General features: G+C 37.3%; 1 protein-coding gene across 6 annotated transcripts in view; it reads left to right on the top strand.

The window, feature by feature from the left end:
* The window catches only part of NT5DC1 (5'-nucleotidase domain containing 1), a 125,226-nt gene that overhangs the window by 98,878 nt on the left and 6,851 nt on the right, over positions 1-19,497 (top strand). For all 6 annotated transcript variants that reach the window (XR_016020195.1, XR_012496720.2, XM_088795501.1 and 3 more), the window contains exons 8-11: positions 1,554-1,651; positions 10,503-10,621; positions 11,732-11,884; positions 17,736-17,904. Coding sequence is in view for 4 of the 6 variants with exons in the window: in XM_088795501.1 (XP_088651627.1) it covers positions 1,554-1,651; positions 10,503-10,621; positions 11,732-11,884; positions 17,736-17,904 (539 nt within the window). In the remaining 2 variants the exon portion in view is untranslated. The remainder of the gene's footprint in view (positions 1-1,553; positions 1,652-10,502; positions 10,622-11,731; positions 11,885-17,735; positions 17,905-19,497) is intronic.

The raw sequence follows: 19,497 nt of genomic DNA, 5'->3' as shown, positions 1-19,497 counted from the left end.
AGTGTGGAGCCATGTGCTTCACCATTTAGCCCAGGGGAGGATTACCATCCATGAAAATCAAGGCAGTGTAAATGCATGGACTTGAATATAAGACAGACATGGTTCAAGCCCCGCCTTGCAACTTACTGTGTGACCTGGCGCAGGTTCTAGAACCTCACTAAGCCTTGATTTCTTCCCCTTAAAAGTGGGACAGTAATACCCTACAGATATGAATGGAAGTTTAAATAGCATAATACAGGTAAAGTATCAGGCAGAGTATTTGGTAAGTTTCAGTAAGTGTTAATAGGTATTTGTGTCATTCTTCTGGGCAATACCAGGGAATCTCCATGGTCAGAGCAAGATTCTAAAATGGGCTATTAGCTCTCCTTAATGTTTTCTCAGATTTCAGCAAATACTTAATTGCCATGAGTATAAAGCAAGTTTTAGCTTCAAAACTAACGTCTGGCTGACCTCCTTAGCCTCTGGTTTCGTGTTCCCCAGCACATGTGGGTTTAGATTGGTCTGTGGTATACTTACAGTCTCTGAGTGGATGTTGTAGTTTCTGAATAATGCATGGGCTTACGATCCTTGAAGTGAATTAAAGCTGAAGTCCTGGATGCCTTAGAAGGTGCCTCATCTAAGACCTTTGCACTCTTGGTAGTGGAACCAGGCTTTAGAATAAACACTGGAGTCTTCATCTCTTTTCCACTAGCATAAGTAACGTAAGTTTTTTCTTCCTATCTTAATTTCTCTTTAGTACAGTTTTGATTTGTAAAAGTATTTGGGAATGTTGGGTAAATACAGAGGGTGCCAAAAAAATGTATATACATTTTAAGGAAAAAGCTGTGTTAAAATTGTAATACTCAATCGATGCTGTTAACAAAAGATGAATACAAGTCACGTGTATACATTTTTTTTGCACCCCCGATATTGTGTCCCCAATGCAACAGTGAGTCCCTCAGGAGCAAGGACTACCATTCCTTTGCCATCCCGAACAATCCTAAATATAGAATTGAATACAGACTACAAAACAATTATTGTTGTTATCTAAAAACTGTCACATCATATGACCACTAATTTTCAAAATAAAGTATGTTCTTCACATTTTGAATACTTTCTGAAAGATGTCACCTGATTTGATGTAATGCTAGGTTTCCGCAGGACCCATGTAACACAAAAAATTATTAATAACTTCAAGCTAATAAATCCAGACAAATTTCCAGACTCAAATATGAAGACATAGCTTGTGACTATTTCTAGCTATTAGAAACTACTGAATGCACCTACCATGACTGTTACCATCTTGAGAAAGCTGAGAGCCTAGAGTTAATGAGTTAATGTGCTCTTTCTTTTCTTACGTTGTACTTCAAGGCAGTGTCAAGAATACTAGTGCTAAACCACTTTCTATTTCCAGAGTAAGACTCACCTTAAAATGTATGAAAGCATATAAAAAGTTAATCAAAAGATAAGAAATGATGCTGTGGCCAAATAGACAGGCAAAGATTAAGTTCTGTTTTATATAGGCCATTTCTAATTCCTTAAAATAAATGTATGAAAAATGTATTGCTTTTTAGGAATGATTTTGCAGATCTTTTTGACATAGTGATTACAAATGCACTGAAGCCTGGTTTCTTCTCCCATTTACCAAGTCAGAGACCTTTCCGGACACTCGGTAAGTTACGCTTTGTATTTTTCTTCTGTAAGATTTGTTCATTTAGTTATTCAATAAATGATCTGTTGGCTAACCCATGGGCAAAGTACTGTGCAACAAAGGGTGCGAAAGAGACCCCATGTCTTCTTTCCTCTCATGCGGGGGAGAAAGAAGATAATAAACCTATGTTTGTATTAAATTTTACTCCACCACATTGTATCATAATTACTTGTTTGTCAGTCTCTCCCTGACTTTAAAAATGAAGGGCATGGATTTCACCTTAGGTTTTAGGGCCTAAATAAATGTTTCAATAAATATTTGAGGGATGAATTAATTGTAATAAGTCAGAATGGGTAATTTTCTAGAACAAAAGTACTTATAGAATTCATGAGGACCATAGAAAACAAAGCAGTCCTCTCTGGGGAACAGGCACAGCCTTCAAGGGAGAGTAGTTAGAATTGTCACACATGTAGAAGAGGCTGGTGGAGAGGTAGAATGAAAGTAAACAAATTTTTCAGATGAAAAAGAATGAGAATAGCAGGGGGAAGGGTGCAAAAGGAGAAGAGATTAAGAAGTACAAGTTGCCAGTTACAAAAATTCACAAGGATGTAAATACAGCATAGAGAATATAGTCAATAATATTGTAATAACTGTGCATGGTATCAGATGGGTGCTACATTTATTGGGGTGATCACTTCCTAAGTTATATAAATGTCTAATCACTGTGTTGTATACCTGAAACTAATATAATATTGTATGTCAACAGTAATTGAAAACTTTTTCAACTTAAAAAAATAAAATAAATTAAAGCTGTTATATCACCTTAAATGTAACAAATGGAATTTAAACTCTCTAGCAATTTGACTATCCATTTCAAAAGACTGATGAACAACTGGTTCAGAATGGTCAGAGATTTTCTCATGTTTTTTCCTTGAACTTATTTTCCTTTTTACTTTCACCACAATTTTTTTTTTTACTTTTATTTTGAAATATTTATGGATTCATAGGAAGGTGCTAAGAAATATACAAGGAGGTCCCATGTACTCTTCACCCAGAGTTCCCCAACATTAGCATGTTGTATAACTAACAACAGCTCAACACCAAAACCAGGAAATTGACATTTGTACAACCCAGAACTTATTCATATTTCACCAGTATATATGCACTCATTTTGTGTGTGTGTATACGTGTGTGTGTGTGTGTGTGTGTGTGTGTACTCTCTGCAATTTTATTTTTAGAAAAAGAAGAATGAGAATCGCTGACTATGACAGTTGTGATAGGCGCTATCTGAAAGCTTGTTGAATAAATATATAAAAGAATAAAAGCATAGCCTGATGAGGAATGAAGAAGTTACAGGTTTAGGGTATGAAAGGCAGTGAGTTTAGTTTTTGATATCTATTGTGTATTTTATTTCTATTGAAATTGATGTCAGATAAGCTCAGTGATAAATTTAACATTTGAGGAACATTCAGAAATTATCTTAGGAGATAATCATATAAAATAAGCCCAGGAAAGGTTAGAAGTTGAAGCACAGTTAATGGTTACAAATGCTTGTAAATGTATATAAGACATTATAAAATAAAATTTATAGACATAGTAGAGATCTAGCTGTGTTTAAAAGAGAATGTTATAAAAAGTGAACATATTATGTACACTCGTATGTATCTATATGTGCATAATACATACAAGCATCCACTGTAATAAATGCTTTATAATTTAATTTACTTTTGATTCAGATTCTTTGCATTATATTAACAGCCTGGGCCAGGTTGGAATGATATTTAATATCCATTTCTTCTTACTTTCTCATGGCCACACACTGCATTTTTAGGGAATTAAACTTAAAATATCTCAAAAGAATGGTTAAGTGCACCACACTTTTTATAAATATGTTGATGCAGTATTTTCAACTTTGAACTTCTTTGTGCTATTTAAAAACCTCATTTATTATAAGACAGGCAACACTAGCTTAGTATTCTACTCAGTGAGGAGCTCACTAAACAGTGAAATCCAAGTCCTATTCAGTGTCAGGCACTTAGGGATCCTATGTGAACCAGACAGATGCATAAACAAACACATAAGCAAGTCAGGAAACCCATGAGGTCATGTTGCGAAGGAAGTAACCTCTGATGAGGCCACCTTAGCGTGGCTGGCCAGGAAAAGCCTGTCTGAAAAGGTCAAGTAAGGTGTCTTGCAAGGAGGGACCTGAGGCATGAGTAATGAGGAGAGCAGAGGCAGAGTGTCCCTGGCCGTGGGACAAAGTGATGCAAAGGTCCAGTGTGGGAGTAGTTTTGAAGAGTTCCAGTGACAGAGAAGAGGCCTGTGATTCTGACACATGGTCATGGGGAGAGAGGGGGTGAAGTTAGGGAGTCAGGAAGCTTCACACACTGTGGAAAAGGGATTGCATTTTATTCCACGAGCAATCTGAAGTTATTCAGTTCAGGAAGAAAAGTGACATAGAGACATCTTTGGCTGCTGGTTGGGGAATGGATTGGATGTGGGGAGGGATGGAGAGAAAGAGGAAGGCCAGGCAATTGCAGTGCCCCAAGTGAGAGAATGTAGTTGTTTGGTCTGAGGCAGTAGTACTGGAGATGAAGAGAAGTGGATATATCTAAGATACATTATGGAGGTGGGAAACACAGGGCTCCAGGATGCTTTAGAAGCAGCAGATAAAAAGAAAGGAGTAATCAAAAATGACTTCCAGGCTGTTGTGTTTTCTTTTTTCTGAATTGAGCAGATGGGTGCATGGTGGTACTGCTTACAGCCATAGGAAAGAATACAGAGGAAAAGTTTGTGTGGGGTGGGGGTTATAACTAATTAAACTCATTTCTCGAGTTATGGAACTGGAGCTATCAATCAAACAAATCGTATAAATGAGCGTGGAGTCTAAGAGGACAGGTATATCTAAATTTGGGTCATCAGCTCATAGAGGGGTACATAATGCCATGGACTTACGTGAGATCAAGCATAGAGAGAATGTAAACAGGCAGAAGGCCCAGACCAAGATTTGACACACTCTAACATTAAGGATAGAGAAGAAAGAGTACACTCTAGGAGCAGCAAATTACAGGAGGAGGAACAGGAAAGTGTTCAGAAGCCAGAGAGGAGAGGAGAGAGCGGTCAACTAGGAAAAATGCTACTGAAAAGTCCATTAAAAAATGGAAAGAGAAATATGTCCATTGGAGTGGGCAGGAGGGACATCACTGGCGTCCTGATGAGCAGCGGTAGAGACACAGACCACATCGCAGCATCTTGAAGAGTTGATTGAAGGTAGTGGAAGCAATCAGTATAGACCACTCTCTAGAATTTTAGCTGTGAAGATAAAAAATTGAGGTTTTTGCTGAGAGACAGTGTTGGAACAAGGACATATTTTATTTTTTAAACTGAAGATACTGGAATATGCATATATGCGGTAGACAATTAGGTTCGCAAACTTGTTGCAATGCTGTTGCTAACCTTTTTTTGATATCAGAGGAATTATTCATTATGAATGTGTACCAACTGGACAAACAGTTAATCAAGTTTACTATTTAGAAGTGCTGAAAACGCTGCATGAAAAAGTTAGACGACCTGAACTTTTCGCCAGCAAGTCATGGCTCTCGCATCACAACAATGCACCAGCTCACACGACACTGTCTGTAAGGGAGTTTTTAGCCAGTAAACAAATAACTGTATTGGAACACCCTCCCTACTCATCTGATCTGTCCCCCCATGACTTCTTTCTTTACCTGAAGATAAAGGAAATATTGAAAGAAAGACATTATGATGATATTCAGGACATCAAGGGTAATATGACGGCAGCTCTTATGGCCATTCCAGAAAAAGAGTCCTAAAATTGCTATGAAGGGTGGACTAGGCTCTGGCGTCGGTGCATAGCTTCCCAAGGGGCGTACTTTGAAGGTGACCATAGTGATATTCAACAATGGGGGTATGTAGCACTTTTTCTAGAATGAGTTCGCAAACTTAATTGTCAGACCTCGTATGCTGAGAATAGTCTAGGATGTTGGTTTTTCACCTGTGGCATTTTGCTCCTCAGGGCAAACTTGACCATACCTGGAGACATTTTCAGTTGTCACAACTTGGAAGGCAGGATGCTACTGGCCTCTAGTGGGTAGAGACCAGGGGTGCTGTTAAACAGCCTACAGTGCATAGGACAGCACCCCCACTAATACCAACAAAGAATTACCTAGCCCTAAATCTCAGTAGTGCCAAGGTTAAGAAACCCTGGTCTAGTAGAAAGGGAGAGATTGATGGTATTTTTATGTATCAGTTTAATGTCTTATATAAATACTTGGTGTTAAAAAAAAATCCGTTATCAGGGATTCAAATAATACTCTTTGTATTAAACCAAAAAAAAGATTATTTTAATGTTTCCCCATTCACAAACTTATATTTAAATATATAACTAAGTACTCAGTAAATTTTTATCTGCAGGGTTTTCATATTTTGTTCCAAGAAAATCTGTACCTGTTCTATACCTACACTTATGCCATTCCACAAAGATTTTTATTAAAATTTCACACACACACACCCCAACAATGAAAAGAAAAATAAAGCACATTAAAAATATACCAAATTTTGTAACATATTGGAGATTTCAAATGTATTAACTTAGGATGACAAGTTACTGCATTCTGTGCAGTATTTCTCTATTGAAGAGTATCCAGACATAGAAGAATGAACTGTTTAAAAACCATTACCTTTTAGAAGTACCTGTCCTACAACTTCTGTGAAGTATTTTCTTTAAATTTGCACAGTAACAAATTGGATTTGAGGGCTGACGTTGTGGGGATACGGTCCCAGAGAGCAGTTTCCAGGCTCTCGGCCTCACATGGAAAGGTGCTGGCTCGGGTAGTAGATGGCCGTCAGCTGTGGCTAGTTGGCTGTCAGCTGTAACCAGTTAGCCAATTAGCCACTGATGTAACTACTGAGGCTGCGTTGATTGGTGAGTCGGTTGGTTGGCAGGCAGAGAAGCGGACAGCAGGTTGCAGGACATGTGGATCCAGCCTCCAGTGAGACTATAGTGGTATGACTCCCCTACCTATGGCTCCGTGGGTGTTCCTTTTTGGCCTCATCATAGCCTGCGTTCTTATGTGGGGAGCGGGACTAGAGGCCCTGCAGGCCGCCCCGCAGGCCGCCCCGCATAACAACAGACATAATAATGAATAAATTTTCAAATATTATACGAGTATTCATCAAAAGACTGGATAGTCGTTTTGACTGAATTTACAGTACGAAAATGGTATAAAATGTTAACTAAAAATATATGCTGATAATAAATATACCATTTTTTAAAAAATTGTTTTACATTTGGGTTCCACAAAAACTTAACTTTGAAAGCAGTCTACTGCTTTTCATTCTCTTTCGTAGTTTCGGAGATGAAAAGTCTGGATTGATGAAGCAGGACCCAAAGTCCTACTACCATCATCTATAATGACCAGTATAAAATGTAGGGACCTCAGAATACGGAATTTCATGCTATTCATAGAGACATATAGAAAAACTTGCCTCAGTTTTTTTCACATCCAAAATGATTGGACTAGAAGATCTCTAGAGTTCTTTCCAGCTTTAGTTTTCTGGGCATCAGTATATGTTAATGGAAGATACAATGACTCCTACGGTTTTTGGAATTGACACAAAATAATTTATTCCCATTTTTAGAGTACAAAAAGATTGGTAGAACTATTACTAGTAAGAGGATCATACTGCTCACTTTACAGAATCTCTAATTCTTCGTGTCCTATGTGGTATTTATTTTGTTGCTAATTCTGATTCTTCACCTACCGCTAAGTGCTCTGTCTCGTTTCCACTGCCGGTTTCCCCTCACCTTTCTCTCCAATTTTGATGTTCTCCAGCATTCTGTATTGCCCCTCCTTTCTTCTGCTGTCTTCAGCTCTCTACCATTCAGGTGGTTTTAACTATGAACTATACACTAATGACATGTTTGTAATTGTTTCCTTGTAACAACAAAAAATTGGCAACATCTCATGTCTATCAATAGAGGACTGTTAAAAAATAAATCATGGAACATGCGTCTATTTAAAAAAAACAGGTAGATTACAATGCATTATCTTTAAAATAAAGTTTTGCAGAACAGTGTACAGAATATACTAATATTTGCATTTAAAAGGGAGGAGTTCATGGGTGTTGTATGCGTTTGTCAGGGCTGCTATAACTAAATTCCACAGAGTGGGTGGCTTCAACAACAGAAATTTATTTTCCCACAGTTCCAGAGGCTACAAGATCAAGGTGTTAGCAGGTGTGGCTTCTTCTGTGGTCTCTCTTCTAGGCTTGTAGATGACTGTCTTCTCCCTGTATCATCACGTGGTGTTTCTTCTGTGTCCTAATGTCCTGGTTATCTATGTGCTAATCTCTTTTTATAAGAACACCAGTCGTATTGGATTAGGGCCCACCCTAATGGCCTCTTTAACTTAATCACCTTTTAACCCTGTTTCCAAATACTGGGGGTTTGGGCTTCAACATACAAATTTGAGCGGAACACAGTTCAGCCCATAACGGTATATACATATGACAAAACTCATCCAATTGTATGCTTTAAAGATGTGCAGTTTCTTGTGTGTCAATTATACTTCCCAACAAATGTGTAGAAAAAAGTGGAGGAAGGGAATATATATGTGTTTGATTTATATTCATGAGTAGTTACCTTTTGCAGAAGAGGTGAGTGCATAGCAGATAAGAGATCAAAAATGAGACTTTCTAAAGTATATAAATGTATTACTGATTCAAAAAATTACCTAAATATTGTTTAAACATGATGGTAACACCAAGCACTTTGTGAGTTGGGAGAGGCCGCTGCGAGCTGCCACATGAGCCACATCCAGGAAGCTGTGGGCTGAGCTCAGTGGCAGGCACAGGCACACACAGCTCTTCTTAGAAGTTCTGCCACTCTCTATGACAAGGTTATCTTAGCTGAACTAAGTAATGGAACGTATCTTTGTTCAAGACTATCTGCCATAGCCTTGACCATGTTATTTTCCCATATTTATTTTGTAACTCTTTTAACTGACTAAAATTTTACTTTCTTTTTTTACTTGTCCATATGCTCTTACAATAACAAAATAAAAAAAGATTTACTTTATTATCATAAAACACAGCTGTATCCAGAGCAAATTAGTTTTCAAAAGAGTTTTGGTTTGATTTGCTAAGTGCTTTAATTGTTGGCACCTCCATCTCTTTATCTACCCCTCATTTGCTAACTTTATTCAGCTAGTTTTGGGGGCAGTTTACAGGTCACAGAAACAAGTCTGAGCTGTGGTCTCCTATGAGTTTTTCTCCTTCGTAGTTACAACCCAAACATCGAGTAGTCATTAGGTTAAAAGGTTTGAGAATAATTTGAACATCTTGTAGAATTTTGGTACAGAAATTTGTTCTGAATATAGATTTTCATAGGAAGACTTTTTTAAAAAAATTAATGCATTCCACCCAGCTCTTAAGAATGCTTTAAATTAAAACTATGACAGAGTTTATTTTAGGAAAATAATACCAGTTTGTATTTACACAAAGTAGTCCTGTTTTATCAGTGAAATTGAGGAAGAATGTAAAGATAGTCAACTTCATAAAATGAAGTTTAAAATGCTGTGGGGACAGAGCCAGGAGTGCAGTTTCCAGGCTCTCGGCCTCACATGGAAAGGTGCTGGCTCAGGTAGTAAACGGCCATCAACTGTGATTGGATGGCCATCAGCTGTGATTAGTTGGCCGTCAGCTGTAACCAGTGAGCCATTGGCCACTAATATAACTGCTGTGGCTACGCTAGCAGCAAAAATGGGGGCTAGCAAGAAGATGGTGGCTGGCAAGCGCAGATTGCAGTTAGCACGGCGGAGTGCGGGTTGCAGATTGCAGAGAAGTGGACAGCAGGTTGCAGATAGTGTGGCTCCTGCTTCCTGTGTCTCCAACCCAGCCGCCAGTGAGACTACAGTGGTGTGACTCCCTTATCTATGGCTCCGTTGGTGTTCCTTTTTGGCCTCACCATGTCCTGCGTTCTTATGTGGGGAGTGGGACCAGAGACCCTGCATGACAAATGTATTCTAAAGATCACCTTCTTTTCTTTATCCACTGATGACTTGTTTGTTCTTAGCATATACAAAGACCAGTAAACAGCACTGAATTTATATAAAGATGTCACAGGGAGTTGTGTAGGTTCCAGTGTGGAGTTAATAGGTTATGGGTGCCCTCACAGATGCCAGATAAAAATTTATTTTGTGCTATAGTTGTTTCTTGTTTGTGGTGATTATGTGAGCGTATTCAGGTCTAAGAACCCAAATTTAGAAATGGTCTTTGGGACTGTTGTCTTACGCCCAATTTGAATTCCTAATATAAACTATGGAGCTTTGTTAATAATAAATCACTTACCAGCTTTGAAACCTTGTGCAAAATAATTTCCCTGAACCTTATTTTCCCCAATTAAAAAAGTTGTCCTCAAATAATATATACCTCCCCCACTCTCAAAACCCCCCACCAGAGTGGTGCATTTGTTTCTATTGGTGAACCTACATCAATCGATATGATTATCCCCTATAATGGGAGAGGCTGTGCAGGGGTGGGGGTATCAGGGAAATCTTTGTACCTTCCTCTAAATTTTGCTGTGAGTCTAAAATGCTCTTTAAAAGGTTTTACAATTGTATATGTAATTTTTAAAAAAATGTATTTGGTACCTATTTTCATTTAAAATATGTACATATAATAATATATTTCTGTATCTGTGAAGTGCTTATAATAGGTGCTCACTGAATGGCAGCCCGCAACCCACATGATTCCCCCTTACACAAGTCCTGCAGCCATGCCTAGTGTGGTCTGCCCAACGGGGTGCTCTCACTTGACTCAAAAGTTTATGATTGTCAAACTGTATTATCAGAGAATGACGAAGAGCAGGAGGCACTGCCGTCTCTGGATAAACCTGGCTGGTACTCCCAAGGGAATGCTGTCCACCTGTATGAACTTCTGAAGAAAATGACTGGCAAACCTGAACCCAAGGTATTTTCTGATTGATGCAGAGTCCTTGATGCCCACTTGCAGACATAAGCCATTGTAAACTAAAACCATGATTCTAAATGCGTTCAGCTGAATTATCTGTAGGGAAACATCTGCCTCTGCCTATCCACCAATCTCTTCTCTTCCCTCTCCTGCTAAAATAAACCTTTGTTGATATAGACGGGCTCTTTATCAGCAACTGAGAAGAGCAGAGAGTCCAAGCAGGGGCTACGGGTCTAGGGGATACCCCGGATTAGTATGTGGGATACCTGAGTAATGATATCCTGATAACAGTCCATCAAAAACATTTTTAGATGTAAAATAAGCAATAACTGAAATTACGTGACAGACTAAAGAAACACTTGGTTTTGACACCCTGGTCACATTGTTGATGTTTGACATTGGTGCATTTTTAACAGCAAGACCTTTCGTCTGAAAAACATCTGCCAGGAGCCCTTTGAGCAGGACAGATCAGTGGGTAGCTGAGTCTGCTCCATTGGCTGCCATGTTGCCACAGCCCCCTGGGAAGTCCTGAGGGGTTTAGTGGACAGAGCGTCCTGACTTGGAGGTTCTAGTTCATATTCCTTTAACCTTGTTTTCTCTTCTGTAAAAGGGGTGTGGACTAGATCAGTAGGATTTTGCCTCAGAATACATGGGGAGCTTCTCAAAGTCCACTTGCCCAACCCCACTCTCAGAGATTGTTTCAGCAGGTCCCGCGAGACCCAGAAACTCTTTGGAAAAGTGGTTGTGATGTACACTCCTCTAATCTAAACCACTATAACAAGCCATCTCTATTATCTCACCAGTTCTTCAATTCTAGGGGCAGGTCTAATTGTAAACATAGGGACTCTTTCACTTCTTCAAAAAAATGGAATAAAATCACTTATTTTCTACCTTTCTTCTACCTGTGGATACATTATTATAACTTCTTAAAGCAAACATGGAACCCTGCAAACCAGATGGGGCAAGTCAGCGGTCACCCTTTATCCAAGGAGGTTTAATATGTCTTACTCCAATACCTGTTGAGGAGTTTTCTTCTGCCTTGCATGACAGGAACACCACTCTGTCTCACAACTCTCATGCCTCAAACAGAATTTGACATCTGACTTACAGGTGGTTTACTTTGGTGACAGCATGCATTCAGACATTTTCCCAGCCCGCCATTATAGTAACTGGGAGACAGTCCTCATCCTGGAAGAACTCAGAGGGGACAGAAACGGGAAGCCTGAGGAATCAGAGCCTCTAGAGAAGAAAGGAAAATATGAGGTAAGGGTTCCCTTGAGCGCTTTCATTGAAAGAAAAACCATTATGTTTGACATATCTTAAAAAGTGCTTGTTTGTGCCAAGAGTGATGAAATCTGTTGGCAGTTAATTGTGATCTTCTTGCCAACTCAACTCTATAAGTTGATCTTGTTGATAATTTTTAAACGATGCCAAGATAACACCGACAATCTGTCTGTATTCCACCCCTCTGCTTTTATCCAATGCTGTGGAACCATGGATGGTTTTTGGTTGCTGCTGAGGGAGCCAGACCCTGACTCACTATATTCATGTTGTCTCTTTTGCTTGGCATGAAAGTTCTTGTGCTGTCTCTTCATGGATCTAACTTAACTAAATTGGTAGCTCCTTTAGACTTAACTCCTAAGCCCCCAGAATGAACTTAGGTGAAGACTTGAGGTAAAGAAAAGGAAAATATGTCGTAAATCTAGAAAGGTAAAATAGTGTTTAAAAGCAAAAAGAAGCAGAAAAGAAGAAAGATCAGAAAATAAGGTGCATTTTTCTAAACTCATCCCAAGGGAACAATTGTAAAGAAGGAAAAACTCAAATCAAAAAATACCAATAAAAGGAAAGGAAATAAGCTATCAAGCCACAAAAAGACATGGAAGAAACTTAAGTGCATATTACTAAGCGAAAGAAGCCAATCTGAAAATGCTACGTACTGTATGATTCCAACTATATGACAGTCTGGAAAAGGCAAAACTATAAAAAGAGTCAAAAGACCAGTGAGTCCAGGGGTTCAGGGGGGAGGGGAATGAATAAATGGAGCACAGGGGATTTTTACGGTGGTAGAACTGTTCTGTTCTGTATGATACTGTAATAGTGAGTACATGACATTATGCATTTGTCAGAACCCATAGAATAGTACAACATAAAGTGTGAACCGTAAAGGAAACTACAAACTTTTGTCAATAATAATGTGTCTATATTGGTTAATCAGTTGTAACAAAGGTACCATACCAGTTAATACAAGATGTGAATAATGGGAGAAATAGTGGTAGGAGGCAGCAGGGGAACATATATATAAGAATTTCCTGTCCTTTCTGTTCTATTTGCCTGTAAACCTAAAGCTGATCTAAAAAAAATAGAGTCTATTATTAAAAGAAAATAAATAACAATAAGCAGATCCAACAAGATGTTGGACAATTTGGGTTAAAAAGAGCTTTAAAACAACCTTCCAGAAGGTGGGCCTTCTAACCGGAGTGACTTTGGGAAAAGTTTTCACTAAAGAAAGATTTGGTCTCTTCAAAATTATTTGAGAATATGGGGACAATAATAAGAAAATCAGTGGGAAAGTTTCCTCCAGCATTATGTACACAGTACCCCCATCATTCTCCCACGGACCCCCTTTTCTCTTGTTAGTTACAAATACATAATACAGAACTACTTGGCTCTTAAACAGGAAATGGTGAATCAACAGCTTGAACATTTCAGCTCCTAAGATAAAATTGAAATAATGTTCCTTCTCCATCAAACTCCACCCCCCCCCCAACCCAACCCACCTCTGCTCCACTAAAAATAGACAAGGAAACAAAGAACAGGAAGAAGGGTTTGGCCAAGAGACAAAGTTGGAATAAAGACCTAAAAAAGTTCCAGCACTAGCCCTGAACTCTAGTTCCATCTCTCATTCTGTAAAGGTTGCAGGAGAAGTGGAATTGTGGAGGATGGAGTCCCTTCTGTTGGGGTCTAAAGCAAGTGTTTTGCTGGGGATTCCCAGTGGCCCAAAGCCAAGTATCCTCCCTTCAAATTTATCCTGGTCAGACTGAATGCCATCGTGTCTCTAGCTTGTTTTTGAGGCAGTATTTGTGTTGATGGGCCCACCCTTAGCAGATGTTCCAGGCCAACTTAGTTGTTTTATCTGCTTTAAGGAAAACCCTCTACCATACATCTTTCTGCTTATATTTAAAGGCAGATTATGCATAATTTAAAGATAATTATGTGTTATTGTTTTTTTTTTCAAAATTTATCTTCCAACACAAACTTAGAACCACAACATCTGAAAATCAGACTGCTTTCTTATTAAGTTCAGGTTTGCTCCACTGGACAGCACACTTTTGTCAGCACACCAAAGCCAGGCGTAAGTCCAGCAGGGCAGGAGAATTCAGATTATTTCCTGTTTCCCCATGGAGGGGACAAGTATACAAACGTCCTCAATTGCTACAGCAGGAGGGAAACTGTCTTTAAAGAGAGCTAAACAGAAAGCATTGTGTGAGCATTCTTCTGTTTATTTTCTGATTATTCAGAAAAATGGAATTTTCTAACCAAATGCCAGACACAGAAAGTGTAATGTGCAGTCTGTTGGTGACTACAAAGCCTGAATGCAAACGGATTTAATTCCATATTTCTAGTTGCTTTATTCTGTCTAAGTGAACTTCAAACAATATAATTAAAAACCAAATTAACTAGATCATTTCAGGATTGATGGAATGAATCAGAACATTTACATTTGCTACATTCCGTGGCGATCAGCATTTTGTTTCACTCAGACTTGAATTCAGTTTCTCAGATATTTACAGCAATTTCCTTCCTTGATAAAATCACCTGAAATGTGAAGATCACTTTCACCTCCCTTCATTTGTGACAGGAATCTCAAGATAAGGACAGAGAACATCTCAAGTTGCACTTCAAAGGCTTATGCAAGAAACTTTTTCCAAAATCTTATACATCTGTTGGTTATCTTCTTTACTATATTGGAGCATGATAAATAAACAAAAATGGCACATTGTAATGATTCAGATAAGCCTAGTTACGGAGACTAAGAAAGAATCATTTGTTTCCATTAATTTTTATTTCCAGAATTAAATCGAAAGTCACTTCATTAATCATAATTACTTGGACAGTCTTAATTTTATAAGACCCACCTCCTACATAGGAAAAGGAGGTTGGCCTCCTCTTTAGCTTCCTTCAGTACTGTTCTCATCCATTTCCTCATTTTAATTTACAACAAATAAAAATGTATTCTCAGGCTTTTTTAGAATAACATATTACGAAATTTAGGTGCCAAAATAATTCATTTTAATGATGAAAAGTCTCAGCAAATAAGGACCAGCCTGTAATGAGAGAGAGGCTATCTACAAAAAAACCCAGTGGGAATGTAATATATAATGTAATATTTAATGTAAAGTCATATTTAATGGAGATGCTTGTCCTTTAAGGTTCTGAATTAGACAAAGGATACCTGTTGCTAATTATATCATATAATAAAAGAAAAAGGCCAACACCACAAGAAAAGAAAAAGAAATGTGGAATTAGGATTAGAAGACACCAAATTGTGATTATTTTGGAGTTATATGATCATTAGCATAGAAGACCATAGGGAATAAACAAACTTTTATGACTAATAAGAGAGTTCTTAGAATGCTAGATCCAAATCAGTATTCAAAAATTAATAGCTTATCTTTATACCACCAGTAACAACTTACAAAATGTAATGAGAAATAAATCATTTACAAAAGCAATGAAATGAATCACTATCTAGGAATTAACTTAAATACATAAGACCTTGATGAAGACATTTTTAAGGCTCTGTTAGATTCTGAATGGGTGAAGGGGGTCAAAAGGTACAAATTTCCAGTTGTGAAATAAGTAAGTCCTGGGATGTAATGTACAGCATGGTGACTATAGTTAATACTACATTGTATATTTGAAAGTTGCTAAGAGAGTCGATCTTTAAAGTTCTCACCACACACACACAAAAATTGTGACTGTTGTGATGGATGTTAACTAAACTTTATTGTAGTGATCATTTCATAGTACATACAAATATCCAATAATTACATGGTACACCTGAAACTAATATGGTTTATGTCAATTATAACTGAAGGCCCCAAAACAGCCAAGACAATTTGTTAAAAAACGATAATGAAGGGAGGGAATCTGTCAAATACTAACCATGTTAGGAAGCTACAGTAACTTTTTTTAAACTATAATACTGGTGACATAATATATAAAAAAGGTCAGTGAACAGAAGGAAAAGAACGCAGACATAGGACCCTGTCTCACGTTCCAAGTTACCATGAAAATGTGATATATGATAGATTATCAATCAGCAGGAAAGGATAAACAGTTCAGTAAATAACACCGAGTAAATGGTCTCAGTATATGGAGAAAAATAAGATAAGTCCCTTTCTCACTAATTCTGAATGGGTTATGGACCTGAAAGTAAAAAATTATCTGTAAAATTAATTGAAGAAAATTTATGAAAACATTGTGACCTCAAGGTAGGGAAGGATTTCTCAAATTATGATCCAAAAGGAGAAGAACAAATAGAAAAATTGATGACTTTACATCAATATTAAATACTGTTTTCAAGATACCTGAAATACTGTTAACTAGTAGGAAAAGACAGGGAAAGGGGTCTTGCAGCATCCATCTAGATGGAACCTTATGAAATTGCCATTTTTTGTATGTCAAAAATAGTTGAACATAGCACGTTCATATGGTTCAACCCAATAAAACCAAGAGTGAATTTATATCTAGCATGTAAGAAATAGAACATTCAAATAGGAAAATGCACAAAAAGTATCGGACAGCTGACTAAAGAGGAAAGCTTACGTATGAGAGGAGATGGCCATCCTCACTAGTAATCCATGAAGTGCAGATTAAAACAATGGTGATATTGATACCACCTTAAAGCAATAAGATTGATAAATCTGAGTCTGGATTTTTAAACTGACTTACTAATATAATAGTCTGAGATACAGTTCTATGAGTTAACTTAGAAAAACATAAACTGGGACCAATATTGTTCACTGAAGCTTCAGTTCATTGCATTTGACAACATATGAATGTTGGGGGAATAGAAACATTTAGATCATAGCAGCATCCATATTACATTGAATCAGAAAGGGTAGCTATGTCTATTTTCCTTTTTTGTTAGGAATAGGGAGGAGCCTAGATTCTATCACTTGTGTGCAGAACCGTTATCTACATATAGTCTGTGTAATGTGAATCACTTCTTCTCACTAATTGTTTTAGAAAAGATAGGAACTAAAGAAAATTTATCCTATAAAATTGCTCTTTAGACCTTGAGAAATTATATTGAAATATACCTTAAATGTACACACAGGAGCATGGATATTCATATTCTATACTGCTCTTAAATATCTTTGGTGAAATCCAAATCAGTTCTTGCTGATTTCTAGACACCATCATCTAAAAACATATATCTTCATCTTGCTTCACAAAGTGAGTTCCAGCACAAAGAATTATGAGTCTAGAGGCAGATTTGGGACTCTGTGCTGCTCTACATTGAAATTTTCCTCAGAAAAGGATGACAGATTGTATAATCCAGATTATATGGATGTGATAGGATTTTTTTTTTAGTTCTTAAATTTATGCCATATCCATAAAACACTGAGAAGTATTTATTGAATGAGTCTTTTATTTAATCTATAATTTTCATGTACCTGCTCTGTCTTAGGCACTAAACCTTACGGATACACTAATACATAAGAAAGTACTAACCTTATGTAGTTAATGATCTGTCAAGGGTAAAAATTAAATAGCCTGATAATTGTGAGATTTTACGAGAAGTAGTATATTAGGGATAAACTCGGGATGTAGGAAATTGGAGGAGGCGACCTAATCCAACATGAGTGTGGCAAATGTCTGTGATGGCATCCCGTCCATCCCAAGGGGTAAGAAGGGGTTCCGAACAAAATCAGGGGTGGATACTTCTAAGCACTTCTAAGCTTTGTTTTACTTTATATATTATATATAGTTCGGGTAAGGTAAACTGAAATTCCTACAGATTTTTTTTTTTATTTATTAGTTGGGGAAAAACTTATAAGATTGAACATTAATCACTGGTTTTCATTGTTCTATTCTCTTGTTTCAGGGACAGAAGGCAAAGCCTCTAAATTTATTATCTAAAAAATGGGGCTCGTTTTTCATTGATTCCATTTCGGGACTGAAAAACACAGAAGACTCCTTGGTTTATACATGGTCTTGTAAGAGAATCAGTACCTACAGCACTATTGCAATTCCAAGTATTGAAGCAATAGCAGGTAAGGGGGGAAATATTTATAAAGCTTTACCTCTTACTAGACAATAATGACTTTAAGTACTAGAATTCTTGCATTTAAAAGAAGAAAATTTTTCCACATTTTCTTGGAAAACATCTAGGTTTGACAACCTAGTGTTTCCCCAAAAATAAGACTTACCCCGAAAAAAAGCCCCAGTTAAGATCATCAGCCAGATGGACTCAATTAGTATGTTATGACGATGTTCCAGAAGAAGGTGACATGACTATATTTGAGTAAATGTAGATTGTAGTACAAGACATTCCCTGAAAATAAGCCCTAATGCGTCTTTTAGAGCAAGACCCGGTCTTATTTTCGGGGAAACACGGTAGGTAATTATGACCTGCCCACCTCCTGGAGCCAACTACAAAAGCTGGACTTTTTTTTTTCAAGTCTGCTGGGAGTCATAAGTAGAGAAAAATTACCAGGACAAGATGCTAAGGAAGCCAAGTATAATGAACCTGACTTCGGGGGCTGTTTTTCCTCCTGAATGTTTGCTGATTCGAGAGAGAACACCTAAGAAAGGGAGTGGGGCTTTGAGTAGCTTCATGAGCCTACAGGAATAGAAAGTAGAGGGTAGAGCCTGCTGAAGGAAGAATGGACCTGGTGGACTCTCTCAATCTGTGTTGAGACCCCAAAGGACTTTACTTTAGAATAAGGATGAATTAGAAGTAGGACTAAAGCTCAGCTTTAAATCAGATGAATCCCTAAAATTGGATTCAGAAGATTCTACACTGCTAGTGCCTGAAGGCACCTGGTAGAAACCAGTGAATATTCTCTTGAGGAATATAACATTCTAGGACTCAGATGATTTCTAAAAACGGTATAAGGTTCAGCATATAATGAAAAATAGCGAGGCACACAAGGATATGAGACTACACTAACAGAAATAACCAAGTTTACTATAGTCAAGTACAGAAAAAAAATGATAAATTTGGTAGAGACATAAAAACCATAAAAAGAATGGACAATCTAAAATTGAAATATTAAAAAAGCAAAATTAAGAATTTAATGGATGGGTTTAGCACCAGTTTAGACACAGTTGAAAAATGAATTAGTGCACCAGAAAATAGGTCAAAAGATTTTTAGGAAGAAAAAAATGGAGGAAATGTATGTCCAGAAGACCTACACTAAAGTAAATACTAAAGAGTATTGTTCTTCAGACTAAAGTAAGAATGATCCCTGTTGGAAGATTGGAGATGCAAGAAGGAATATACAGCAACAAAAGGATAGATATGTGAATAATTTAAAATGAATATTTACTTTCGGAAACAATAAAAAAAAAGAAGTCCTATGGGGTTTAAACACAGAATTTAAAAACATGAAAACAATGGCATATAAATCACAAAGGGAGACAGCTGAAGTTAAACTGTTCTAAATCCTTGTATTATATGGTAAAGGACACAAGCATGATAGCGATAAGTCAAAAATGCGTGTTGTAATCAAAATTGTAATGATATACATTCTGAGCTAATTATGTAAAATAGCTTTAAAATCTAAAAGAAAACAAGAAAGGGGAATAAAGAGAATATTAAGAATAAGTAAGACAAATGGAGAGTATTGAGTAAAATGATAGAT

Source organism: Rhinolophus sinicus, chromosome 2, assembly GCF_057876585.1.
Source record: "Rhinolophus sinicus isolate RSI-liver-muscle chromosome 2, RSI-T2T, whole genome shotgun sequence".
In the NCBI taxonomy this organism is placed as follows: domain Eukaryota; kingdom Metazoa; phylum Chordata; class Mammalia; order Chiroptera; family Rhinolophidae; genus Rhinolophus; species Rhinolophus sinicus.
The sequence above is the reverse complement of the archived record's forward strand: the minus strand, read 5'-3'. Positions and strand labels throughout refer to the sequence as shown.